At 43.7% G+C, this 27,545-nt stretch overlaps 1 protein-coding gene and 1 long non-coding RNA gene across 2 annotated transcripts; both read right to left on the bottom strand.

Annotated features, from left to right (window-relative positions):
• Positions 1 to 58: 58 nt before the first annotated feature.
• Positions 59 to 27,512, bottom strand: SH2D1B (SH2 domain containing 1B). Its single transcript, XM_078440549.2, has 4 exons — positions 27,245 to 27,512; positions 8,697 to 8,760; positions 5,606 to 5,771; positions 59 to 3,824 (listed from the first exon to the last, which is right to left on the bottom strand). Exons 1-4 carry the CDS (start codon positions 27,406 to 27,408, stop codon positions 3,787 to 3,789), a joined length of 432 nt encoding a protein of 143 aa, XP_078296675.1. The 5' UTR covers positions 27,409 to 27,512; the 3' UTR covers positions 59 to 3,786.
• LOC145713354 (uncharacterized) lies at positions 8,792 to 25,477 on the bottom strand. The gene is made up of 2 exons (XR_014136451.1): positions 12,161 to 25,477; positions 8,792 to 11,918 (listed from the first exon to the last, which is right to left on the bottom strand). It is a non-coding gene; the product is annotated as an uncharacterized LOC145713354 (long non-coding RNA).
• Positions 27,513 to 27,545: the final 33 nt, after the last annotated feature.

Below are 27,545 nucleotides of genomic sequence, written 5' to 3'. Positions count from 1 at the left end.
CCATTAAAGAACAAAAAAGACAGCGCACCTGGGTGGCTTGATTAGTTAAATGTCCAACTTTTTTTTCTTTTTTTACCATTTTATTTATTTTTTAAATTTACATCCAAGTTAGCATATAGTGAAGTGTCCAACTCTTGATCTCAGCTCAGGTCATGATCCCAGGGTCATGAGCTCAAGCCCCACATTGGGCTCTGCGCTGGGCATGAAGCCTACTTAAATTAAAAAAAAAAAAAAATGACCTGAGTAAATTGACATAGCATGTTTATGCATGGGACAGCATTACAAGAATGTCTGTTTTCCCTAATTACAAACTCTTTGCAAATTCACTCAAAATTCCATCAAGATGTTTTGAGCAATGTAACATATTTATCCTTAAATGTATATGGAGGAACCAAGGTCCACAGATAACTCAGTCGGTTTGAAAAATAAAAGGGTGCCTATCCTACCAGACAATAAGATTAGAACATTGGAACCATTGTGGATAAAGGAGGAACTGTAAATCAGAGGGGACATTAACTATTAAGTAGGTTGAAATGGGAAAACTACTCCAATCTATATGGAGAAATACAAAGTTGGAAATACCTCTTACCATGGACAGAGGTTCACCCTGGATTCATCCTTCACTTGAGAAATATTTATTGAACATCAACTATGTGTGAAAGGCTTTTCTTGTTACTGGGAAAGTGTCAGTGAGGAGTACAAGAGACCTTGCCATCACTGAAACCTTACCTGCAGAGGGTAAAGGTATAAAAGCAAGTGAAAGAAAATGCAGGATAACTTTTTTTCATGATCTCGGAGTAAAGAGCTTATTACAGAAGAATCAAAAGGCACCTGATGGGTTTGACTGCATCATAATTAAACATGAGCATATCTTAGGATCATACAGTTCAGAGAAACTCTCTTACACTTCCATATGGGGACTCGTTCAAGCTTGCTCCACAGACCGTTGTGCTGGAACCAACCTAGATGTCTATCTCTAGAGGAAAGGATAAGCTGGTGAGAGCACACTGCGGAATACCATGCACCATTTAAGGTGCTGAATTACACTCTGGGACGCCCAGCTGGCTCAGTCGGTTGAAAGTCGAACTCTTGATTTCAGCGCAGGTCATGATCTCTGGGTTCGTGAGTTCGAGCCCTGCATCAGGCTCCAAGCTGACAGTGTGGAGCCTGCTTGGGATTCTCTCTCTCCCTCTCACTCACAAGTGCCCCTCCCCTGCTCACACACACACACACACACACACACACACACACTCTCTCTCTCTCTCAAAATAAATAAACTTAAAAAAAAAAAGAGACTGAATTACACTCAACAATATAGACTAGAACCAAACATGGTGTTCAGTGAGAAAGGTAATAACATAATTGGAACAATAGAATATTGTCTATGTAAATATAAAAGACCTGTATTCACAACCAATGCTGTACCTTCTACAAGGGTGCATACATATCAAAGGTATATATCAAATAGTATTGAGCAACTTCCCATGGGGAAGGGTGTGATCATTGGAATGCGACGCAAAGAGGATAGCAATGAAATAAAACAGAAGAAAGGTCTTACATGGATTAATGGTGATAATGAGTTAAGAATTAAGGGATGTGATTAACACCACTCTCCATATGGAAGTCCAAAAAAGAAAGAGAGGGAGAGAGATTCCCACTAAACTGTTAAGAGATGACCATAGGATCCAACAATCCTTGAACTGGAAGGTACCTTAGCATTCAGGCAGTCTAATTTCTTCTCGGGGCAGGACGCATCTCTCCCATATCCTTGGAAAATATCACCCTCCACTTAAACTACAACACAGGGCAGGCTCTTAGTGTAAGATTGTTCTAGTGGGTTCAGAGTTCTTTTTGCCATACGGCTAACACTGCCCTCCTATAGATAGCCAGCACTGGTGTGAGTTCTGCTGGTAGGCGTTGTATCCTCTGTCACAGAATGGCACCCCAAACACTTAATATACCTGCCATTGTTGTTTCTCAGGTCTTCCCCTCCCCCCCCCACACTGCTTCCAGTCCCACCTACCAGGATCTTGCAACTGTCCTTCACGTGACCTGTTCAAGGTCTTCTAAAAAAAATTCAGCAAATTATAGCATGGCATCCACATCGGCTACTCAGTGTGGCTTGCTTGGTTGAGAAATGTGGTGAAATCCCATGGGGGACCAAGCATCATGTAAAGTGCTATGCACGGGTACTCAGAAAAAGGAAATCACTTCTACGAGAATTACGACTGCAAGGTCTTGAACTAACAGTCTTGTTCTACTAGGTTTGAAATGAATGAAGCCCAAACAAATCTCTGCTATCTGGAACGAGTGGCTACATTTTATATACTGACTTATTCAGTCATTTGTTCAAGAAATAAATATATTTTCATTGGCCCTGAATATGTTTTCTGTGCCAAAGATTGCTCGGGACTCTGGCAACTGACACATGCTTCTTTGGTTATAGAATCAAAGACTAGGGACTGAACCCCAAGAAGCAGGCTTGCTTCTGGTGCCCTCAGCTCTCTGAATATGGTGACTGCATTTCACTTCTTACCTACTTGGTAATAGCTCTGAATTTCTATGAGCCAGAAACTCAGAATGGCTTACACTTTAGGACTCCAACCACAATGTTTGTTCATGTCATCCGGAAATCTCGAGCTCCTCTCTTGAATAACTTTGAAAGATAAGACCAGTAGGGTAAAATGAATCACTATGGCTTGAAGATAGGTAAGAGGATGGGCATAGAATTGGCACATTCCACACTAATCAGGTCTTAGTTAGAATGTCGAATCAGCAGAAAAATTCAAAGGACTTAGAACCAATTCAACAAACCCTTCAGGAATGTGCTTCCGGTCAGAAAGTTCTGTGAACAGGCACGGCTCTACACAGCACACATTTCCACGCTGGGGAATAGGAGGGAGACCCAAGCGTGCTTTGGGGGGCACTTAGAATCCAGCGGGAACAGGAACCACACGTAGGAGGGTACCTTTAAAATCCCCACACCTATCAGTGTGGTACACAGCTACATCCATGCTGCTGAAGTGGTTCGTGCATTAGTGAAATTGGGCAAAACCAGGGAGATAATGCATCCATGGATATGTTTGGCAGGAATATCAAGATTACTAAGAAAGAGGAGAGCTAGAATGAAGGGGGAAAAGGGTGTGGGAGGGGTCAGGGCCCCCATCATGACCCAGCCCAGGACAGGCAGGTGCAGAGACCATGTTGGCTGTTTGGGAGGATGGAGACCCATGCCAATTCCACGTACATCTCCATCACCCCAGGACCCCTCAACTCCACCAGATACAGCTGGGCTCAGCACAGGGGCAGGGGCAGTGTTTGTTTTACAGATGAAGAAATGGAGACCCAGACTGGGGAAGAGGTTTATCCGAAGTCACGTAGCCACAGGGCTGGAACTCAGGCTCCTAGCTCACGGCCAAGTGTGTTCTCTTCTGTATGAAGCTGTGCTTCTGATTGCCTGGTCTAAAGGAGGGTGTCACCCGTGATGTAGTGGTATCTTTGATAAGTCAGGGAGAATAGGTTCTGGCTGTCCTATTCCAAGAAAGAAGAGTGCTCAGGGGGAAAGGTTTCAAAGCTGCTCGTGGTGGATGCATGGGAGGTGGGGACATGGGGAGCGAGTTCTCTGAGGCTGGTGGACAGAACATCTTCAGTCACCCAGTCCAGGAGAGTCTGAATAGCTCACTTACAGCTCAGCATTCCAGGTCCACATCTGCAGGGGAAGCAGGGTCACCGGTGAGAGCTGACACCTGACGTCTTCTCGAATTGCTTTGTTCAGTCTCCTTGTCTTCAAGGCAAGACCTCCACATATTCACTGTTACTGTTCTCTGGGGAAAGAAACAGAAGACCAGCCATGAGGATCAGTGCCCAGGAGTCTCGCTGACCGACCTCACTCCAGGGAAAGAAGACCTCTCTCCAGGCACAGGAAGACCTCGGTTGCTGCATCACAGTGGCATCTTCAAGGGCTCGGGTACCCCAGGGAGCTCTCCTGACAAAATGGGGGGGGGTCTCTTTACAAAGGTTAGGCGTCGGAGATTCCCATCCCAGATGCCTCCACCCCCTGGCAGAAAACCTGTGATTCCCTGAGACTGAGAGCGTCTGAAGCTTATTCTAAGGAGGCCAAGGGAATGGAGGAAGGCAACGGGCTGGGGAGAGGACTGTCTCCCCTTTGGGGAAAGCTGAAGACTTCGGGGGGGTCACCCACCAGGACTAATCAAGCATGGGCAGCTGGGGAGGTGAGACTCCCGCCCAGTTCTTAGGAAAGATCTTCAAAGGACCCTCCTCTTGCATTTGTGATTCTTTTATCATTGCTGGACAGATATTACCACCGCCCCAACCACCCTCGGCACACGTACATTCCTGGGTTTCTACCTCTGCCACCCCCACTTTGTGCTTTTTTTCTATAATTTTTGGTAGAACATGGCCGCGGGACGACACCCGTAGCCGAACCTATATAGGAAGTGACTTTGTGTGTGCAGGGGGCAGGGGGCAGAGAAACAGTGGCGGAGGAGGGGTTTTTGTTTTCATTCTTTTATTACTTTCTTAAAGTTCATTCACTTATTTGGGGGGGGGGGTAGACGGACAGAGAGAAGAGGGAGACAGAGAATCTCAAGCGGGTTCCGTGCCATCAGTGCACAGCCAGACGTGGGGTTCGATTCCATGACCATGAGATCAGGACCAGAGCTGAAACCAAGAGTCAGACGCTTAAGGGACTGAGCCACCCAGGTGCCTCCGGGGGGGGGGGGGGGGGTAATTATTTTAATCATTAAAAACCCGTACTTTGGGACGACTGGGTGGCTCAGTCGGTGAAGCATCCGACTCTTGATTTTGGCTGAGGTCATGATCTCACGGTTTGTGGGTTCGAGCCCCACTCTCCCTCTCCCTCTGCCTCTCCCCTGCTTGCACTGTCTCTCTCTCAAAATAAATAAACTTTATTAAAATAAAATAAAAAGCCACGCTTAGTTTTGTTGGGGGGGGGGGGGTTGGTGAGAAGCTTGCCCTGGCACTCCGGAGGGTGATTTTGCTATGGACAGAGTGGAATGCGGGGTGATTTCAGGTTCCCTGGAGCTCCCTAGCTGGCCTGGAACTTTCCTACCAACACCCCCAACCTGGCCACTCATAGCTGAAATCCCTCTGCTTGGGAACGTAGCCACACACGCCACCATGAGAAAACGGGGGTGAGCCGAAAATGTCTCAGGGGGTCTGAGCTAAATTCCAGCCACATTGTACCTGACAAGAGAGATTATTTTCTGAGAGCAGGTTCAAGGTGGGGGTAAGAGAGTAGTTGCGGCTGTTCATGGTAACAATTGGAGAGGCCTCAGCGTGGATTCTCGGCACTTAGATTTACTGACCATCCCTCATGTTCCACCATGTTTCCATTCCTTTAGGGATGTATCTGAAATCACTCGTCCCCTAGCACTTATCGAGCAGAATGTGACAGTATGAGCCTTGGAGAGGGCCTCGGAGCGATTGTCTCATCTGAAGATTTTGCCTGCTTGTCCGTCCCTTCCCCGAACGGTGGTTCGCACAAGGTCATGGGGCAGAGTCGGCCAGTGGAAGAAACGGGACTATAAGGTTCCTTCTGGACCCCCCTGTTAAGGGTTTTTACCGTAAATACTATCCAACTTTATCTGTGACCGTCTCCATCTCAGGCGGGAGCTGGTTTTCTTTATTGGCCGTACAAGGTGGACCACCAGCCCTTGATTTGGTTTCTCAAACGCAGAGATCAATTCCTTGAGGTCTGGAAAGATCTTCTTGGGAGCGCCTTCCACGGTCTGCCCAGAGACAAGAAGGAGATGGCTCGTCACCTTCAACTGTGAGTGAAATGTGATACTTCTCAAAGATGTGGTTTTCAGGGCTACCTCTGAGCTGGCAAACTGAAAATGAGTGGCTGGCAGTTCAAGCTTCAGAGCTCACCCCGATGGGGGCCCCCCAGGGGGACTCAGAGGGTTAAGCGCCTGACTCTTGATTTCGGCTCAGGTCATGATCTCACGGTTTGTGAGTTCGAGCCCTGAAACGGGCTCCACACCTGCTTGGGACTCTCTCTCTCCCTGTGTCTGCCCCTCCCCCGTGCATTCTCTCCCTCTCTCTCTCTCTCTCTCTCTCTCAATAAATTTAAAAACATTAAAAAAGAAGAAGAAGAAGAAAAAGGAAAAAGAGCTCACAGCAATGGAAATACACAGAAACCTTTGTTTTTAAGACCGGCCTCTGACTTGAGCTACTGTGAGTAAAGAGAATAACGACTGAGGCGTCCCGCCTCGGTCTGCAGTGAGCCTCAACCTCGGCAAGTTGTCTGGGGTACCACACAGGGTACCCCTCTGGGAGCCGATGTCAGACACGGTGCCTTGTGTGTGTGTTCTCCTTTTTTTTTTAATTTAAATTTAATTTTAATTTTTTTTTCTTTTCTTTTTTTTTTTTTTAATTTTTTTTAACGTTTTATTTATTTTTGAGACAGAGAGAGACAGAGCACGAACGGGGGAGGGTCAGAGAGAGAGGGAGACACAGAATCCGAAACAGGCTCCAGGCTCTGAGCCGTCAGCACAGAGCCCGATGCGGGGCTTGAACCGACGGACCGCGAGATCGTGACCTGAGCCGAAGTCGGACGCTTAACCGACGGAGCCACCCAGGCGCCCCGATTTTAATTTTTTTTTTAATTTAAATCCAAGTTAGTTAACATATAGCATAATAATGATTTCAGGAATAGAACTTAGTGATTCCTCACTTCCTTAGAACACCCAGTGCTCATCCCCACAAGGGCCGGCCCGTGTAACCCGTCCGCCCACCCAACGCCCCTCCGGCAACCCTCGGTTTGTTCTCTGTATTTAGGAGTCTCTTATGGTTTGTCTCCCTCTCTGTTTTTATCTTATTTGTCCTTCCCTCGTCCTATGTTCGTGGTTTTCTTGATGATCACTGTGGTTCTCAGATGGCTCCATGTCAGACTGCAGACGGGTGTGGTGACCAGAAGTTTCTCTGACGTGTGGTGTGGTTAACCTTCATCAGAGATTCTGGCAGACTTTGCAGCAGACTGCAGGGAAGTTCCATATAAGGCCGTCACTTCAACCCAAGCCCCCATCCACTCACTACAGGCCCCTGAGAGTTTTGCTACCCCTCAGTGAGATGCCTCCTGGATCTGAGTTATAACTGATTTCCATGCCTCTCTGCTTTGCCCAGACAAGAGATAAAATATGGTATTAAGGAATTATCACCATCTCCCAAAGCATGGACAACAAAGAAAAAAAGTTTTAATGTAAGTTGCTTTTTAGAACGCATTTTATTTTGAAATAATCTCAGACTTGAAGAAAAGTTGCAAAACTCTTTTTAAAATCTGTATGTATACATCCTTCACCTACCCCTCAAAGGTTAACGTTTTATTGTGTATATTTGCTTTTCATTTTCTCTTTCTAAATGTGTATAGATATATGTGCATATATAGCGATACATATATATTTTTTTAATTTTGAGATTGAGTGCAAACGCGATAGCTCTTTAACCCTAAATGCTTCAATATTTCCAAAAAAAGCAAGGACGTTACATATCCACACTACAATGATTAAAATGAGGAAATTAATCTTGATGTAGTACTATTGACTAATATACAGACCTTATTCAAATTTTGTCAATTGCCTTAATAACGTCCTTTGTAGGGAAATGAAAAATTATATGTATACACACACATCACACACACACCATGCATCATTCACACAGACACACACACACACACACACACCATATGGATATGGCTATATATGTGTGTGTGATATGTGTGTGTGCTTGAGGATCATTGCGTGTTCTAATTTCTTTTAGATATGCACAACGAACATTAACATATTGAAGATTCTGAGATATTTTGCAGTAAAAAGATCTGCCTAATCTTGTCTGCAAGTGTTTCAAAAAGATTATTTCAGGATTCCCTGTTAGTGAAGATTCAGTTAAATTTATTATACTCTACTTCCTAAGCCAGAGAAATCATTTAAAAAAAAAAAAAAGTTTTTTTTCTGCGTAGTGCTCAGTAAACCAGAAAAATTAAAGAAACCCCCAGGACTGCTAGTCCACTGATGCTCCCCTTATATTTTCCTACAACCATGGAGCTCACATGGCTTCCTATACATTCAGACCTCTCCCCACCTTCCCATTCCATCCCGCCCTGGTCATTGCGTCGTCTTCTTTTTTTAAATTTTTTTTTTTTCAACGTTTTTTTTTTTTTTTATTTATTTGTGGGACAGAGAGAGACAGAGCATGAACGGGGGAGGGACAGAGAGAGAGGGAGACACAGAATCGGAAACAGGCTCCAGGCTCTGAGCCATCAGCCCAGAGCCTGACGCGGGGCTCGAACTCACGGACCGTGAGATCGTGACCTGGCTGAAGTCGGACGCTTAACCGACTGCGCCACCCAGGCGCCCCGCGTCGTCTTCTAATTGGACAGCGGTCCCGTATGGAGTCCAGGCTGGTGCATTTGACCCTGGGGGATCCAGGGTCATGCATACCTCTACGGGTCTGAATAACAGCCTTGATTATTCAAAAATTCTCCCTATTTCCCTCAGAGAAAGACAGGGTTAACTATTGATTTGACTCAAACTCTGCATGTTGCTTCCCTTTTTAAAATGCCTCTACGTGGCCACATCTCAGGTTCAAGAGATGATCTCAGATTCTTCTCCCCACCTTTTGTTGCTGCTTTTACAGCAGTCCCGGTACGTTCTTACCTGTATGTTGTAAAACCCATGTCTCTCTTTGAAGATTCGGTATGTGTAGACGAAATTTTTAAACCTGTGGGAAGATAACTGTGTGAATCATTATATTCTTTTTTTTTTTCTAAGTTAATATATTTATTTTGAGAGAGAGAGGGAGGGAGAGAGTATGGGAGGGGCAGAGAGAGAGAGGGAGAGAGAATCCCAAGCAGGTTCTGAATCATGGCCTGAGTGGAAATCAAGACTCAGACGTTCAACCGACTGAGCCACCAGGCACCCCAACATAAGGTTCTCATAGGCAAATCCGGGTAGCATATACCTCTCTATTATGTGTGCAGTGCCTTTGGTGCTCTTGAGTCCTAAAAAGAAACTGATCATTTTCAGGCATTCTCATCTGTGGGAATTTGAAAGAGACAAAGGTTTGGAAATGGGGACCCTAATTCTGCTGGTGGACGTCAGGGCTTGTGGCCAAGAGGGTAAGGAGAGGGAATCTTCTATTTCCATGGTCTTGGTACTTCTCTCTAGTTTTTTTCACTTAGCTCTAAGTTGATGCAACATACAAAATGCCATTGAGCCGTTCCTGTACTGTTTGCCAAACGATGTGTCATTGACCTCGACAGAGATAGTTAGTGTTAATTAAAACAGAACGTTGAGAGTTCTGTCCAGGGAGGTGACATGCTGTGCTTTTGTTCTTCATTGGGACTGGTGCCACTGGCTAAGTAATCTAACCGGAATCTACACAACAGACCCAATCTAACAATTTCCAAAGCAAGATATAGCATACAAACATTACCGTATTTCTACAACTCCAAGATGCCATCAATGTAAAGTGTCAAATTAACAATAGCTTTCCAGGAGAAAAATGCATACGTTAAATGTTTCTACCAACCATTCAACATGTTCTGATCCCACACAAACATTAAAATGTAAAAAAAAAAAAAAAAAAAAAAGGGATGCCTGGGTGGCTCAGTTGGCTGAGTGTCTGACTTCAGCTCAGGTCATGATCTCAGGGTTCATGAGTTCGAGCCCCAAATCTGGCGCACTGCTGACAGCACAGAGCCCATTTTGGATCCTCTGTCCCCCCCCCGCCCTCTCTCTGACCCTCCCCTGCTCATGCTCCCCCTCTCTCAAAAATGAATAAACAGGGTGTTGTATGGAAACCAATTTGACAATAAATTATATATTAAAAAATGAACAAATATTTGTTTAAAAAGTAAAGAGGGAGCGAGAGATTAAAGGCATTGACATGAGGTTCAAATTATCTGATGACTCTCCCACCACCACTTTGTACCTGGGCCAAAGAATCATTGGACTGAACTGAGAATTTAGAAAGCTACTTAGAGCGTTAACAGAAGCTTTCTACAGAAGACTTTATCACTGTTTGTCTGAAGGCTTTGGCAATTGACTTCAAATCCCAATCCTTTTTGTGGGGTTTCCTGAGGCCGGAATAAGCCAGTGGGTGTCCCCAAATCACATGGGAAGCAACACAACATTTCACATGAGTCCTTGTCCACATGTGATAAGGTATCGCACATCTGGGTAGAGGTCTCAAATATTTCTTTTCACGGAGGTATCGTTCAAATTAGGGTCCAAACGAGGTCCATACGTTGCATTTGGTTGACCACACAGTCCTTAGAGACCCAACTATCAAATGTTAAATTCTTAAATGACTTCATTTTTAATTACACTGTTGTATTATGAGCTAAGACAATCTCCACCAGAGGAATGTGAAAGAGTAAAGCAAATGGAGTTTCTACGTTAACTAGTCCGAAAGCCATAGACTTCAAGTTGTAAAGACAGACATTGCTCAAATTTGATCTTTTTCTTTGCAAAGCACTTTAAAATTTTTTTTGATGTTTATTTATTTTTGAGGAGAGAGAGACAGAGTGTGAGCAGGGGAAGGTCAGAGAGAGAGGGGGACACAGAATCTGAAACAGGCTCCAGGCCCTGAGCTGTCAGCACAGAGCTCGACGCAGGGCTCGAACTCACGAGCTGTGAGATCATGACTTGAGCCGAAGTCAGACACTTAACCAACTGAGTCACTCGGGCGCCCTTTGCAAAGCATTTTAAATGAAATAACGAGCCATGTTGCCACATTGCTTTGCAAAGAAATTGACTTTTGGAATTTGTGATACCTACCTGCATTGATTTTGGAATGTTCAGGGGAAAAAATTCGCTAAGAGATTACAGAGCGTATACTTTATATGACTATCGGGTCTTTGGGTAAACGTAAAAACTTATTTTTTTAATACCCTCTGTTCTAATTATTATTATTTTTAAATTTGTTATTTTTGAGAGAGAGAGAGAAAGCACGTGAGCGGAGAAGGGGCAGAGAGAGAGGTGGGGGGAGAGAAGATCCAAAGCGAGCTCTGTGCTGACAGCACAGGAACCATGAGATCATGACCTGGGCCAAAGCTGGACGCTTAACCGACTGAGCCACCCTGGTGCCCCTAACTGTTATTTTATAAATGCCACTTAAAAACTTATAAAAGAAACATGGTCTTCCAGCATACATTTATACTAAAGATACATAAAAAGACCATGTTTATCCTTCGCCCCATCACCAATGGTGACGGGGGAGCCCCTTCTTCGGCTCCAAAGCTTACAGTCTTGCCTCTACTCTCTGCCTTCAGTCCCCTGGCCTAATCTCATCATGCCCTTTGTCCCTGCTGTCATCATTACAAGAACCCCAGTCTTGCAGGTCATTGACCTATTCTTTAATCATCCCCGTCCACCTTGCTCTAAAGGAAACCTTGCTTTGCCCCAGGACATGGCCCCCCCTGCCTCGTCTACAAGGCTGCTTCTTTCTCCCAAAGCCCTCCCCCTGCAGGGCCTGAGGGAGACACCCGTGTCCCGGTTCTCAGCTGTTTCCCTCCTTCCTCCAAACCCTCAGCTTTGAGTTTCACATCATTAGATTATGTTGCCTACCTATTGCCCCTCCCTGCTGCGGCAAGTCGTGCCCCGGCTTACTGCCACTCGATTCTCCATGGCACAGCCTAGCTCTTAGCCCATCGTCACTGTCTTCAGTGCTATTCCTGCCTCAGCCTCCATGATTGTAGTCCACACGTACATTCCCCTGAGACATTCCAGTTTCTCACCTCCTTCAGCTCTTCTCCAGGGGCCTCACCCTCCACCTACATCAGCCACGCACTCCTATGTCCAACAACCAGGACTGGGGGGCCCAGGGCAACATCAAAATGCAAGGCCCCTTGTTAAAAAATGGTTAGGAAGGGGCGCCTGGGTGGCGCAGTCGGTTAAGCGTCCGACTTCAGCCAGGTCACGATCTCACGGTCCGTGAGTTCGAGCCCCGCGTCGGGCTCTGGGCTGATGGCTCAGAGCCTGGAGCCTGTTTCCGATTCTGTGTCTCCCTCTCTCTCTGTCCCTCCCCCGTTCATGCTCTGTCTCTCTCTGTCCCAAAAATAAATAAACGTTGAAAAAAAGAAAATTAAAAAAAAAAAAAAATGGTTAGGAATTTCAACATGGCGACAGCAGAGCATTAAACCAAGTGCAGGGCCCTGTGAACGGGGGGGCTTTGTGCAACTGTGTGGGTGGCAAGCCATGAAGCCAGCCCTGCTTTCAACTTTGAGCTTGTGATTGCCACTAACCGTAACCCTTTGTAATGTGACCTTCACACATCCCACTCTCTTGCTCCCGCTTCTAGACACTTTCCTCCATTCACTGACCCCATCAACCCCTTGACCATAGAGCCTCCAATCTATTGGCCCTACCACTTTTCACTGCTGTCACCCTTGGCATGCTGACTGGTCTCACTTTGAATTAATGACCACGGACCTCCAGTGGGCTCTTAGTGCCCCCACCCCAAGCAAGCATTTCCTTCCCTATTCCCTCCATAGTGATTCTACGTTGTCTCCTTTCTTCTTAAACCCTGAACACTTCACGCTTAACTGATGACTTCACAGAGATTCAAGCAATCAGAAGGAAACCACCAGTCTCTGAATTGCCACAGCTATTAGCCTGTGTGGTTACCTACTCTGCCTTAATTACCATGTCTGAACCTTGCATGTTACTCTGGAACTAATCCCTCTTACTTCCACTGGATGCCATCCATTTTCATCTATTCAAGGACATAGTTCTAGAAATTTCTTCCTCCCTCTCCCTGATGTCATTAATTATTATTCTTTCCACAGCTAGGGTGGCCCTTTTAAAAACTGTGAGTCAGATGTGTTGTTTTAATTATAGAGATTTATTAACTTTTTCCACTTGTTCAAAAGATTTTCCTATACAGATAAATAGCAAAAATATTTGTCATCTGTTTGCACCAAGATGATTTTGATTTCAATCGTCAAGTAGCAATTGTCATTGACTCTTATATCTTCTAATATTTAACAAATGCCTTGAGTTTTTGTGCAAAAAAAAAAAATGTGAGTCAGGCTATGTCCCTCCTCTGCACAAAAATATGGTCAATTTATTTTAAAATTTTTTTACTTTTAAGTAATCTCTATACCCAACATGGGGCTCAAACTCACAACCCCGAGATCAAGAGTCTCATGCTCCTCCAACCAAGCCAGCCAGGTGCCCCAAATCTGGTCAATGTTGAATAAGAAAAATAAGATTGCTGCGTGTGAAGGGACGGCAGGGCGTGTTTCTGTCTCAACACATCTTCTGTCTTCTTATAGAGCTATAATTAAGACAGCGAGGAACTGATTCGAGGGTAGAAAAGATATTAATGGAATAAAATAGAGAGCCCAGAAACAGATCCACATATGTCTGAAAACTTGGTGTATGATAGGGTTGGCACAACAGAGCAGTGAGGAGGGGACAGGCTAGTTGTTAAATGGTGACGGTGATGTTCTCACGTGTAAACAAGTAAAAGTAGACCCTACCTCACACTCTTTTTTTTTTAATGTTTATTTATTTTGGGGAAAGAGAGAGAGAGTCACAGAGCACTAGTGGGGGAGGGGCAGAGAGAGAGGGAGACACAGAATCTGAAGCAGGCTCCAGGCTCCGAGCTGTCAGCACAGAGCCCGACGCGGGGCTTGAACCCACGAACTGTGAGATCATGACCTGAGCTGAGGTTGGGAGCTTGACCTACTAAGCCACCCAGGTACCCCACCTACTTCACATTCTAATTGAAGACCTAACTGTGAAAAAACAAAACAGTGAGCTTAGGAGAAATAAATATGAAGGAACAACTTAGTGACTTGTGAAGGAAGGAGTTTCTTTCCATCACAAAAAGTATAAGCCTTAAGAAAGATTAATGAACTCACTATATTCAAATTAAAATTTCTTGGGGCCCCTGGGTGGTTCAGTTTGTTAAGTGTCCAACTCTTGATTTTAGCTCTGGTCATAATCTCACAATTCATGGGATCGAGCCCCACCTTGGGCTCTGCGCTGACAGCATGGAGCCTGCTTGGGTCTCTCTCTCTCTCTTTCTCTCTCTCTCTCTCTCTCTCTCTCTCTCTCCCCCTCTGCCCCTCCGCCACTCACACACGGTCACATGCAAGCACACGCTTTCCCTCATAAAATTTAATTAGTTAAATCAAAATTCCTAATTATCAAAATATATTAGCAAAGCAAAAAAGTCTGCAAACTGGGAAAAGATATTGCAGCACTAGTATGTAATAAGAACACTGATTTACTGTAAGAAAAAGGCAAACAAAATGGCCAATAAACATAGGAAAAGATGCTTCACTTCACTCTCAATCAGGGAAATACAAATACGAACCACAATTAGGTATCATTTCACACCAAACTGGTAAAGACATATGAGTTTACTAATGGAAAATATTGGCTGTGATGTGAAGCTATAGAAAGTTTTACATACAACCAATGGGATGTAATTAGATACTAATGTCTTGGAGAACAATTTGGCAAAATCTAGTAAAGCTGAAATGCATACACTCTATAAGCCCCAATGTGTACCTTTCGAGATTGGTAATATTGACACAAAACTGACAATGCCAGTATCTTATTATTTGCTAAAAAGCAAAGATCATAGAAACTAAATATGTAATACATTTAAACGCATTTACAATCAAAGAAAATCATAAATATATGATAAAATATTAGGTCAAAGTGTAAAACTAATGACAAGACATAAAATAAATACCAATTTTCTAATGCAAACCATCATTAGATGAAATTAATTAGCATATAGTGTTCCAAAAATAACAAATCAAACACTCCGTAAACCTCATTAAATTTAAATTAATGATGAAAAATGTAAAGGAAAATAGCTATTTTTAGCGTAATTTTGAGGCGCAAATGGGGAAGGAAGAGGTGAGAATGAAGGGAGGGGGAGGGAAGAAGACAGGGAGGGGGGTGAATCACTGGGGTCATCACTGGCTTCTGAGGATTTTTTTATGCAAACACTTCCATCTGTCGGAAGAGCCTTATCTGTTGACACTAGTTGGGGTAAGTTTACGCTCACTCTGACCACTTTCCTTTGAGTTTTTTCACCTTCAAACAATCTCCTCTCTTGCTCTGCAACTTTAAACAAATCTGTTTTGGACATTTTGGATCCTCGTAGGAGCTGACACCTTTTTCCTGAAAGCAGAGTTTGTTCTTCAAGCCCTTCCAAATGTCAGGGGTTAGCTCTCTAAGATTCCGCACGCTTACTGACTACTCTGAAACAGACTTTATCCCAACACAAAAACAAACCAACAGTCAAAAAGGGGCTCAATTTTCCTTCCAGGGTAGTGGACGCACAGGGTTGTGTTTGTTTCAGGTGTGCAATATGGTGATTCAACACTTCGATCCGTTACTCAGTGCTCGTCACGACCAACCGTGTCCTCTGCATCCCTTTCACCTCTCTGCCCCATCCGCTCCCCCATCTCCCCTCCGGTAACCATGTTTCTTCTCTATAGTTAAGAGTCTGTTTTTTGATTTGGGTTTTTTTTTTTTTCCTTTGTTGGTTTGTTTCCTAAATTCCACATATGAGTGAAGTCATAGGATATTTGTCTTTCTCTGGCTGACTTATCTCACCTGGCATTATACACTCTACCTCCATCCGTGTTGTGGCAAGATTTCATTCTTTTCTTTTGGCTGAATAAAGTCCCACTGTGTGTGTGTGTGTGTGTGTGTGTGTGTGTATGTATATACACAGTATTTTCATATTTTGGGGGGGTAAATACCCAATAATGAAATTATTGGATCACAGAATGGTTCTATTTTACATTTTTTGAGGAACGTCCAGACTGTCTTCCACAGTGGCTGCACCAGTTCACATGCTCACCAATGGTGCACAAGAGTTCCTTTTTCTCCACATCCTCCCCAACCCTTGTTATCTGTGTTTTTGATTTTAGCCATTCTGGCAGGCATGACATCCTCGGCCCTTTTGAAGTACACTATTTTGCAGTAAAGGCTATGTTTTTATTCTCTAGTGATTCTCTTTCAGGAAGGATTTACTTTTTTCAGTCATCAGAAAAAAGTTGTGCTTCGAAGAAACGGACCCAGGGGCGCCTGGGTGGCTCGGTCGGACTTTGATCTCAGCTCAGGTCATGATCTCATGGCTGGTGAGATCTAGCCCCGAGTCGAGCTCTGCGCCGACAGCGTGGAGACTGCTTGGGATTCTCTCTCCCCCACCTCTCTCTGCCCCTCCCCTGCTCACACATGCACGCTCTCTCTCTGTCTCAAAATGAATAAATAAACTTAAAAAAAAAAAAGACCTAAAATGAATATAGTATAAAAATTGGTCTCCCAATTTCTCCCCCCATGCCTTGAGGATGGGAAAGGGGTAGAGGTGCCTACCTGCTGATGTCCACGGGGACCAAAGAGGGGCAATGGCTGTTGGGGTGCACTTGGCGGATTCCTGTCTTACCCCTTCTCAAGTCTCTTAAAGCTACAGTAACTGATAGCATAATATCCTCACTAAGCTCATAGCAGCCAAGCAGCCACATGTCATCTTTGCCATCCAAAGCTTTGCTCAAAGACCTGGTGGTGCAAGGCAGCTGAGTTGATGATTCAGGGCACCGAGTGCTTTAGGTGGAGCGCCTTGGGTGGGGTGCTCCATCAGGGGGAAAGGAGGGGAAACTTTGAGAAAAGTTGTCCATTACTGGTCAAATATACCTCTGATCATACTGAATTTCAATTACTCATTTCCTCCCCTGCACCTCACACTTGGCTGTGAGCTCCGAAAGGCCAGACTCATGTCTGCTTTGTTCACTCCTGCACTTTGCCTGCCCCATTGTTACGCTCAGTGAATATTTGTTGAGTTGCATTGAATTATATTTTTTTAAATTTTTATGTTTATTTTTGAGAGAGAGAGAGAGAGAGAAAGCGTGAGCGGGGCAGGGGCAGAGAGAGAGGGAGACACAGTATCCGAAGCAGGCTCCAGGCTCTGAGCTGTCAGCACAAACCCACGAACTGCAAGATCGTGACCTGAGCCAAAGTCAGATGCTTAACCGACTGAGCCACCCAGGTGCCCCTGCACTGAATTATCTTAACAAGAAATGTGCCAAGGCTATATGAAGAAATCTTACTAAGAGACACGAGTGGCAATGTTTTTGAATGGAAAGATTAAGTATTGTAAAAAATAACAATTCTTACCAAATTATATATTATTTTTTGAGTGCTTATTTTTGAGAGAGAGAGACAAAGCATGAGCGGGGGAGGGGCAGAGAGAGAGGGAAACACAGAATCTGAAGCAGGCTCCAGGCTCTGAGCCGTCAGCATAGAGCTGAACGCGGGGGTTGAACCGTAAGATCGTGACCTCAGCTGAAGTCAGATGCTTAACCAACTGAGACACCCAGGCGCCCCTCAAATTATATTTTAATTGGCACCCCTAGCTCCAACCTGCCCTGAACTCCACTCACTTATCCAACTACTTAACATCTCCTAAATGTCCACTAGGTGTTTCAAATCCAGTATGCTCAAAACCAGTTTTATACCTGTGCGATTCTGTCCCACTACCGAGTCAATATCCTAACTGATGTCCATGAACTATGAGAGTTTCTACTCTGTCTGGTGAGAGCACACGCATTTGCAGACTAATGAGAGTCCCATTTCTATTGGCTTCTTTTGAGTGATTTTTTTTTAACCTGGCTGTGGGTACCTTCCTCATGTGGATGAGCTATTCACCACTAAGCTGAAGATTTGAGATTTCTGCAGATCTCTGGATGATCGGCAGATCTGCAGATCTTTCTCCATGTGTCTCTCTCCTCTTCTGCATTCTCCCCCATGAGTTCTAGGCACAACAGGCTTCCTGGACTCTACCTCTAGCTCATCAATTGAGGGAGACCATAAGGCCCTACCTGGGTAGACAAGGACATTAATATAGCGATTGAGATTATCTCAGATGCTCAGGAATCTAGAAGAAAGATAGAGCTTGTTATGCAGAAACATGGAACATAGAGACACCCAAATTAAAATACTAGAGGTAAAAACTGCATTGTCTAAGATGTAGAATATGCTGAATGGGATTAGCAGCAAATTTCACATTGCAGAAAAAATTAATTCGTGAACTTGGAGGTAAAGTGACATGACAGAAACTACCAAAAGTGAAATGACGAAACCATTGAAATACAAATGGGGAAAAAAACAGTACAGAAAATAAACAACAGAGAAAGTTATTCTCTCAAAGGGTAAATAATATTAATGAAGTTTCACGGGCAGCTGGGTGGTTCAGTCGGTTAAGCGTCCGACTCTTGATTTCGGCTCAGGTCATGACCTCGGGGTCATGTGATTGAGCCCCACATCGGGCTCCATGCTGAGTGTGGAGCCTGCTTGGGATTATCTCTCTCTCTCTCCCTCTCTCTCTGCCTCTTCCCCCTTACCCCCCCCAAAATAAATAAACATTCAAAAAATATATTAAAGTTTCATTTGACATCAGTGAAATGCACAACTTACTTGGTAACACAAAGTAACAGACCTCACTAAAAAAAATAGACTGAATAACCCTGTACCTATTAAAGAATTTGAATTGGTACTTAAAAACTTTCCCACAAAGAAAATTCTAGGCCCAGATGACTTTAGTGATACATTCTACTGAACATTTAAGAAAGGAATAATACCAATTGTAAATAAACTCTTCAGAAAATTAAAGAGACTACTCCTAATTTATATTGTGAGGTTAGCATTTCTCTGATATGAAAACCATTTATAGACATGTTTTTAAAGTTAAGGTACAGATTATATTCCCCATGACATAGATTCAGTAATTCTTACCAAAATGTTGGCATATCAAATTAACCAATGTATACAAAAGACTCCACATAGTAATCAAATGGGATTTATGTCAGGATTAATTTCAAGGTTGTTTTAATATTTGAGAATTAATGAATATTGGTTGATTAGCTCCCAGAAGAAACCAAAGGGGATACACTCCTTGGCATCGGTATTAGCAATGATTTTTGTGACACTGAACGCAAAGACAACAAAAGTAAAATAAACAAGTGGGACTGCTTTGAACTACAAAGCTCGGCACAGCAAAGGAAACCAACAACAAAGTGAAAAGGCAAACTACTGAATAGGAGAAAATATTTGCAAATTATATGTATGCTAAGGGGCTAATATCCAAAATATATAAAGAACTCATACAATAGCAACAAACAAATAATCTGATTTTAGAAATGGGGAGAACTGCATAGGCATTTTTCCAAAGAAGATATACAAATGGCCAACAGGTACGTGAAAAGTGCTCAATATCACTTATCATCAGGGAAATACAAATCAAAACCACGATGAGATACCATCTCACGCCTGTCAGATGGTTATCATCAAAAAGCCAAGAGATAATAAGTGTTGTCACGGATGTGGAGAAAAGGTAAGCTTTGTGTGTTGGTGGAAATGTGAGCTGGTGCAGCTACTATTTAGGAAGCAGTAAGAAGATTCCATGAAAACGTAAAAATGAAACTACCATATGGTCTAGCAATCCCACTTCTGGGTATCCAAACTGAATGCAATCAGTATGTTGAAGAGATATCTGTACTTCCATTTTTAATGAAGCATTATTCACAGTACCAAGATATGGAAACAACCTAAGTGTCCATCAACAGATAAATGGGTAAAGATGTGGTGTATGTGTGTGTGTGTATATATATACACACACACATACAATGGAATATTTTTCAACCATGAGAAGGAAGGAAATACTGCCATCTGAAACAACATGGATGGGCCTTAAGGGCATTATGCTAAGTGAAATAAGCCAGACAGAGAAAGACAAATATTGCACAGTATCACGTACTTGTAGAATCTTAAAGAAAAAAAAAAGAGAGAAATTAACGGACTAAATATGACTCTCAATCAATGCAGAAAAAGCATTTGACAAACTTTGATATACATTTCTAATAAAAACTCTCAACCTTACTAGGAAGAGAAGGACTAAAATCACACTTAATGGTAAAAGAATGAATACTTTTACCCGAAGATCAGGAGATGACAAGGATTTTGGCACTTGTCACTTCTACTCTGCATTGCTGTGGAAGTCCTAGCTAGTGCATAAGGCAGGGAAAGAAACGGAATGGAAAGATTGAAATGGAAGAAGTACACCCATCTTTAATTGCAGATGGCATAGGGAAAATCACATGAGTGCTACAAAGAAGCCACCAGGCTAGCGAGTGAGTTCGACAAGGCGGCAGGATACAAGATCAATATACAGAAGTCAACTATATTGACTTGTATTGAACAAGTGGAATGTGAAATTAAAGTAATATCATGTCAAACAACACAAAAAGATGAAATCTTAGGGATGAAATTGACAAGAGATATACAAGACCTGTTACAAAACATTTCTGAGAGAAATTTTCAAAAACTTAAATAAATGGAGATATTAAACTATGTTCATGGGTCAGAAGTATACATGTAAGTTTCCATGTCAGTTCTCCCTTAATTGATGTATAGGTTCATGCAATCTCAACCTAAATCCCATCAGGCTTTTTTTGGTGGTAGCTGAAAAGCTGGGTCTAAAATATGTACAGAGATGCAAGGAACCTAGGACAGCCAAAATAACCTTGAAAAAGTTGGGGACTTACACTACCTGATTTCAAAACTTATTATAAAAAGAAAGTCATCAACACAATATAGAATTTGCATAAAGATAGAAAAAAGATCAATAGATCAACAGATCCAAATTTACATGGTCAATAGATTTTTTTTTTTTTAACAAAGACATCAAAGCAATTCATGAGAAGAAAAGATAATCTCTTCAACAAAGGATCTGGAACAGTGAAGTAGCCATACCTAATGAACTCCAACCCTAACCTTACCCCAGATACAAAAATTAAATCAGTATGGGCTGCAGTAAATGCAAAAGCTGACACTATTAAAACCTAGATGAAAACAAAGGAGAAAACCTTTGGGAAATTAGTTAGGCAAGGATTTATTACATACACACCAAAATCGTGATCCTCAAAAGAAAAAACTAATAAAATTTGGCCTCATTAAAATTAAGAATCTCTGTTCTTTGAAATACACTGGTTAAAGAGGATAAAAAGACAAGCCACAAAATGGGAGAAAATATTCACAAACCACCTGTCTCATAAAGAACTTGCGCCAAAATAGGTAAAGAATTATCAAGACTAAGAAAATAAATAATAGGAAAATAAAAATTTCATGGGCAAAATATTTGAATGGATACGTCATCAAAAAGATATATGGATGGCAAAAAAGTGTATGGAAAAATACTCAGTATCGTTATTCATTAGCTACACGTACTTTAAAACCACAACGAAATACCACCACACTTATTAATATGGCTTAAACTTAGAAAACAGACCAAGCAAAGTGTTTGCGAGAGTTACAATCGGAACTCACAGAATGCCCGTGGGAATGTAAAATAGTGCATTCACTTTGGAAGACAGTATGGTAGTCTCTTGGAGATATAAACGCACACTGAACATATGACTCAGCAGTTATTTTCCTGGGACAAATGAAACCATATGTCCACAAGACTTGGTCACAAATATTCATAGCAACTTCAGGTGTAATAGTTCCGAATGAGCTAAACCAATAGGGTAATGGAATACTACTCAGCAATGAAAAGAACGCACTTTGTAACTATACTGATGAATCTCAAAATAATTATTCTGGATGAAAGAAGTCAGACAAGGGGACGCCTGGATGGCTCAGTCCGTTAAGCATCTGACTCTTGATTTTGGCTCAGGTCGTGATCTCACGGCTCATGAGTTCGAGCCCCACGTCGGGCTCTGCGCTGACTGTGTGAAGCTTTCTTGTGGTCCTCTCTCTCCCTCTCTCTCTCTGCTTCCCCCCTGCTTGTGCTCTCTCTCTCTCTCAAAATAAGTAAATAAACTTTAAAAAATATTTTTAAAAAAAGAAAAGTCAGACAAAAAGGGCTACTACTTTATGATTTGATTTCTATTAAATTCTGGAAAATGTTAATAGTCTCAAATTATATTGGGCCCGCCGGACCAAAATGGAAATAACCTAAATGTCTGATTATGTATAAATTATGATATATCCAATCAACAAAACAGCCAGCAATCACGAAAAGATGGTGTGTGTTGCCTTTCTTTGATGGGGAAAGATGCCAACGATGCACTGAAAAAAACCAGCGTGCAAACCCTCGTGTATGACGAACGATTTGTGTACATACACGTATTTCCTTATACACGCATATGCATAGAGAGCAGTCTGGAGACATGTGTACTGAAATATCAGAAATGGTAATTTCCATGTGGTGAAACTGAGAACATTTCTGCTTTCTTTTTTATACCTTTCTCCACATTTGGTTTTTCTAAAATAACCAAAAAAGTTTGAATTCTTTTTTTTCCTTTGTAAGCTCTAGAGTCTTTCCAAAGATCTCGGAACCTGGGAGCTAGAAATGACACCCTCTCTGCACCCCCCGCCTCCACCCGGGGCTCTTCCCCTCCTTTCTATTTCTGCTTTCTCCTCAGTGAGGACATGTGGTAAGTCAGGGCCCGGATTCTTCTCATCGGCAGCCGTCCCACGGCTACAGAAAGTCCCTCCTTTCCCCTCAGACCCACAGAGGAAGCCTCGGCTCTCCCCGTAGCCACTCCACTTTGACTCTACTGATTATAAAGGCAGACCCACGCCCAACTTCTCACACTCACAGGGTCACACTACAGAGGCAGTGTTTTTGCATGCCGGTGTTTCCTGAAAGCTCTATCAGGGTACACGATCAAGTAACATTTCCTGTCTAGAGTTACCACATCGCTCTCTGGTCAGTACTAGGTGCTGCTTGGCCAACTCTTCGTGTGACTTCCTTCAGCTCGAAACTTTCCTAAGATATTTTTGTTTAGGTCTGTGAAAGCGTGGAAGGTGGCCTGTTGCCATATTGCCATTCTAACAGCAAAGAAGGGGCAGCCTCAATGTTGGGAAGCAGAATGGTAAGACTCCACGTATCAGGGTCTGCTGGCAAGACCTCCGGTCCTCGGCTTGGGCACTTTATAGCACGATTCTAAGGCGAGTACCTCGAACAGATGTCAGGGGCACTGGGGACATGGGTAAGAAGGAACATACTGACGCGTTGGCAAGTTGGGCTTGGACAAGTTATCTAATAAGACACTCCAGTATCTGGGGCACCCGGCTGGCTCAGTAGGTGGAGCATGTGGCTGTTGGTCTCAGAGTCATGAGTTCGAGCCCCACCTTGTGGGTAGAGATTATATATTTAATAAACAAGTTGAAAAAGGAGAGAAGAAGGAAAAGGAGAGGAAGGAGAAGGGGAAAAAGAAGAAGCACTTCCAGTTTCCTCTCCCACAAATTAGGGGTAACGTCACCTACTAGAAATGGCTTTGCAAAGGGCAAGTGAGATAACGAATACAACATGCCTGTCACGATGTTTGGCTCCTAGAAACCACCTTCATGGGGCACCTGAGTAACTCAGTTGGTTGGGCATCAGACTCTTGATTTCAGCTCAGGTCATGATCTCACGGTCATGGGATCTCTCTGTTTCTCCCCTGTTCACGTATGCACATGTTCTCTCTTTCTCTTTCTCAAAAAAAAAAAAAAAAAAAAAAAAAAAAGGACCTTCACGGTGGCTCCAAATGCACGGTTACAGGCAAATAGGCTAATTCTTGAGACCATTTTGGCTTTGCTCACGTCAGGCAACCTAAAGTAGCCTCTCTATCCCTCACTGTACTATGACTCTGTTTTGTTTTCATCATTATTGTCTCCTCTCACCGGAATGTACTTTCACAAGGGCAGGACGGATGCCCGTATCATTCATCGCTATTTTCCCGATGCCTAGAACTGTGTCTGGAATACACATTGTAAGAGGCGCTCAGTATATGCTTGTTGAATGAATGCGTGAAGGTTCTATTCGTTCATCCTCCAAATACCTGCTCCACTAAAGCTCTCCACACCCTGATGAGTGAGTCGCTCTTTGCTCTCAGTCCCCACACACCCCAATGTGAGTCCAGTCATCGGCACACACTTTGAGTGTCCGTTTACTTCTTTATTTTCCCCACGAGGCTCTGAGCTGTGTTGAGGGCACCAATCTAGTGCCCAGCATAGCTCCTGGCATCTAAGAGACTCTCAACACCCGTTGGACAACTAGAATTGAACGGGCAGTGCTGACCTGCGTGGTGACAAAATTTCACAGGGATCATGATAAAGGCCATTGAGATGGGGGCCATTTGACCTGAGCCTTAAGCCTGATGCACCTGAGATAGGTCTGCCTTTCAGGGACATGGGCACGGGCAAAAATAAGTACTCTTCTCTCGTCATTTGATTTAGTGTTCTTTTTCCGTTTCTTAGCGACTTTCGCTTTAGATGAATATGCAGGCTAGCTGGATATTCCACAAAGTTGTCGAAAAGAAACGTCGACTTTTAAAGAGAATCCCAGGATAGACTACTTACCCTGAGGTCTGGGTCAGGGTCTTCCTGTCTCTATGACGTCCCTGGCACCTGCTTTTCCCATTCCTGCTGTTTGCCCTTCCACAGCTAGTTCCTCGCCATCTCCCATCCAGAGACACAACACCCTCAACCGCCATCACCTGTCGGCTTCGGAGCATCTTCCATATCACACTAGAGCTCCAAAAATTCTAGTTTGGGGGAGTTCGAGGAGTTCCAGTCTGGTCATTTCCCTGCATGGAAACCATCTGCGCTTCCCCATTACCTACACAGTCATTCGTTTCAGACCCCATGACATCATCCCAAACCTACTCTACCAAAAGCCGTTTCCAAGCTACTTTTCTCGAACCCTGTCAAACATCCTACCTCTAGGTATGCCTTCCATTCCGCTTCCCTGTAATCCAATCTTATCCACTCTTTCCAGTCCCAGCTCAAATGCCACCCCCTCTGAAAAGACCCTCTTGTTCATCTTTCCTGCCCTTGAATTTGCATAAAACTGCCTCTTCTTAAATTTATCCTTTGCCCTTTTATAATTTATTTACATGTTTTGGATCTCCTTGAAAAAAAATTGCAAATTCCCTGTTAGAATCTCCCTAGGCTCTAGTACCATGTTTGAAAAGATAGTAGGGATTCACTACCTTTTTATACGTTTTCAAAAAAAAAAAAAAATGGGGGGTGGGGAGGGGCAGAGGGTGAGAGAATTGCAAACAAGTTCTGCATCGTCAGTGCCCAGCCCGACTTCGGCGGGGCTCAATCCCATGAACCGTGAGATCACGACTTGAGCCGAAATCAAGAGTCTGACGCTTAACCGACTGAGCCACCCAGGTGCTCCTACATTCGTGATTTTAGCTGCAATTTTCCTGTGCTTCACCTGGCCTTTGGTGAAGAAAGTACCTATTTGGCTTTGTATGGTTAGGAGTGTGTAAGTGCACACATGTGTGCGTGTGTGTGTATTTAGTTGAGGGATGGATACTGAATTTTACCTAGTATTTTTAACCAAATCTGAATGAGTTATGCCGTTCGTAAACTTTGGCTAATTAATATTTCATTAAACTAATAATTTACCAGACCTGGAACCGTCCTTGACGTCTTGGAATGGACCAGACTTGAGCACCGTGTACTTTCTCCTCTAACGTGTTCCTGGCTTCTGTTTTGTTAGTAGTTTACTGAAAAGTGGCATTAATTAAAATTGAAATTGGTCTGTAGATTTCCTTTGTGCCTGTGTCCTTTTTGAAAAAAAAAAAAGTTTTGCCTTCATACATAGAAATCAGGAAAAAACAATGCAGAGAAACAACTCAAGCTAAAAATGGGTAAAGAATGTGATTGGTCAGGGCCCCCCGGGTGGCTCAGTCTTCTGAGCATCCGACTTCGGCTCAGGTCATGATCTCACTGTTCATGAGTTCAAGCCCTGCATAGGGCTTGCTGCTGTCAGGGCAGACCCCGGTTTGGATCCTCTGTCCCCCTCTCTCTCTTTGCCCCTCCCCCACTTGCACTCTCTCTCATAAATAAATAAACATTAAAAAGGAATGTGAGTAGGCAATTCTCAAAAGAAGAATTACCATGGCTAAGAAATATATGAATACACTCTTGTCATCACTGGTAATTTGAAAACTCAAACTGCTAACCCCTAAGGCTATCTTTCTTTTACCTACATCCCTGGCATCATATAAAAAAGGAAATCTATCTCTGCCAATTCTGTTAGTAATGACAGTCCCTTTTGTCTTCATTCTTTTTCTTTTTTACGATTTTCTTAACGTTTATTTATTTTTGAGAGACAGAGACAGAGCATGAGCAGGGGAGGGGCAGAGAGAGAGGGAGACACAGAATCCGAAGCAGGCTCCAGGCCCCGAGCTGTCAGCACAGAGCCCGACGCGGGGCTTGAACCCACGAACCGTGAGATCATGACCTGAGCCGAAGTCAGACGGTTCACCCAGGCGCCCCCCTGTTGTCCTCATTCTAAGAAGCACTGAAGCACATCCATAGAGACACTTGGGTTTTAATTCCTATAACAGGCAAAAGAAAAATTTCAGTGATCTCTCCAAACAGAACATTTGAAGATAGTTAGGTTCCCACCGATACCTGTTCAGGATTGCCTTCTAAACGGGACTGAACAAGCTTGTTTAGCGGGGGAGCTCTGATACTCTGGCCTGAACTCTTTGGAGATGCCAGATAAATTTCAACACAAGCAAGGCGTTTGAGAAATCCGGTCTCTGTTTCTTCGTCTAGAAGGTGGTGACTGTTTCTGCTGGCCTTGACTGACTCTAAGGATGAAGGGAAAGGATGCATGTGGAGGCCCTTTACCCATCTAACAAACTTTGAAATCGTATTTTAAGTATCACCAGTGGAGCCGGCAGAATATACGTGAAAACTTACGTCTCTCGGATTAAAGTTTCCTGAAGGGCATCTAGCCTTTTCCCAGCGCAAACAAACCGACCTCTACACTGAGCCCTCCTCTTTAGATATGCTGGCACTGGTGAGAAAATCCTTTTTCTTTCTTCCTCTTTCTTCCTTTCTCACGTGCACCCCCTTGCCTCTGCAATGCCCCTTTGCCCCCCATACTTCCTGCAGCCCTTCCCTTTGCCCCCACCCCCTCCCCTGCTGCTGCTCAGGGGCCCCTGGGGTCGCGTACGCGCCGTGGACAGATGGATAGGACACACTCCTTGCGCCCTCTTCAAGCAGAGCCTAGCCTTTTCTCATTCTGCTCATCTGGGCTGCAAGGTCGGAGTGAAATACAATGTCTTTCCCACTGGGCTTCTACTACGCTTGGTGTGAGGTTCCAGATGTGTGTGTGTGTGTGTGTGTGTGTGTGTGTGCAAGATGAGACTACTCACGAGACACAGAGGCACAGAACTCCCGGCACGGACTCGCTGTCCCTTATCAGGAAGTTGCCATCCACCCCATCCTTGAGCAGCAAAGTCTCGCAGTCTTTCTTGGACAGAGGGCCGTGGTAACAAGGCAGATCCATGGGGAGCCCTTTGGTATCCCCGAAATCCATCCCCAAGTCCGGGGACGGCTCTGAGGAGGGAATTAGAGGAGTGGCCTTGAGGGGCCTTTGGAAGCACCTCTCCAGCTGGCTGGTGGCAGTGAGGTGATGCTGCCTTGCGGGACCCAGACTGTTTTGAAAGATTCAGG

The sequence above is a fragment of the Panthera onca genome, chromosome F1 (genome assembly GCF_046562875.1).
Source record: "Panthera onca isolate mPanOnc1 chromosome F1, mPanOnc1 haplotype 2, whole genome shotgun sequence".
NCBI lineage: Eukaryota > Metazoa > Chordata > Mammalia > Carnivora > Felidae > Panthera > Panthera onca.
Note: the sequence above shows the minus strand (reverse complement) of the source record. Positions and strands in the feature narration are given on the sequence as shown.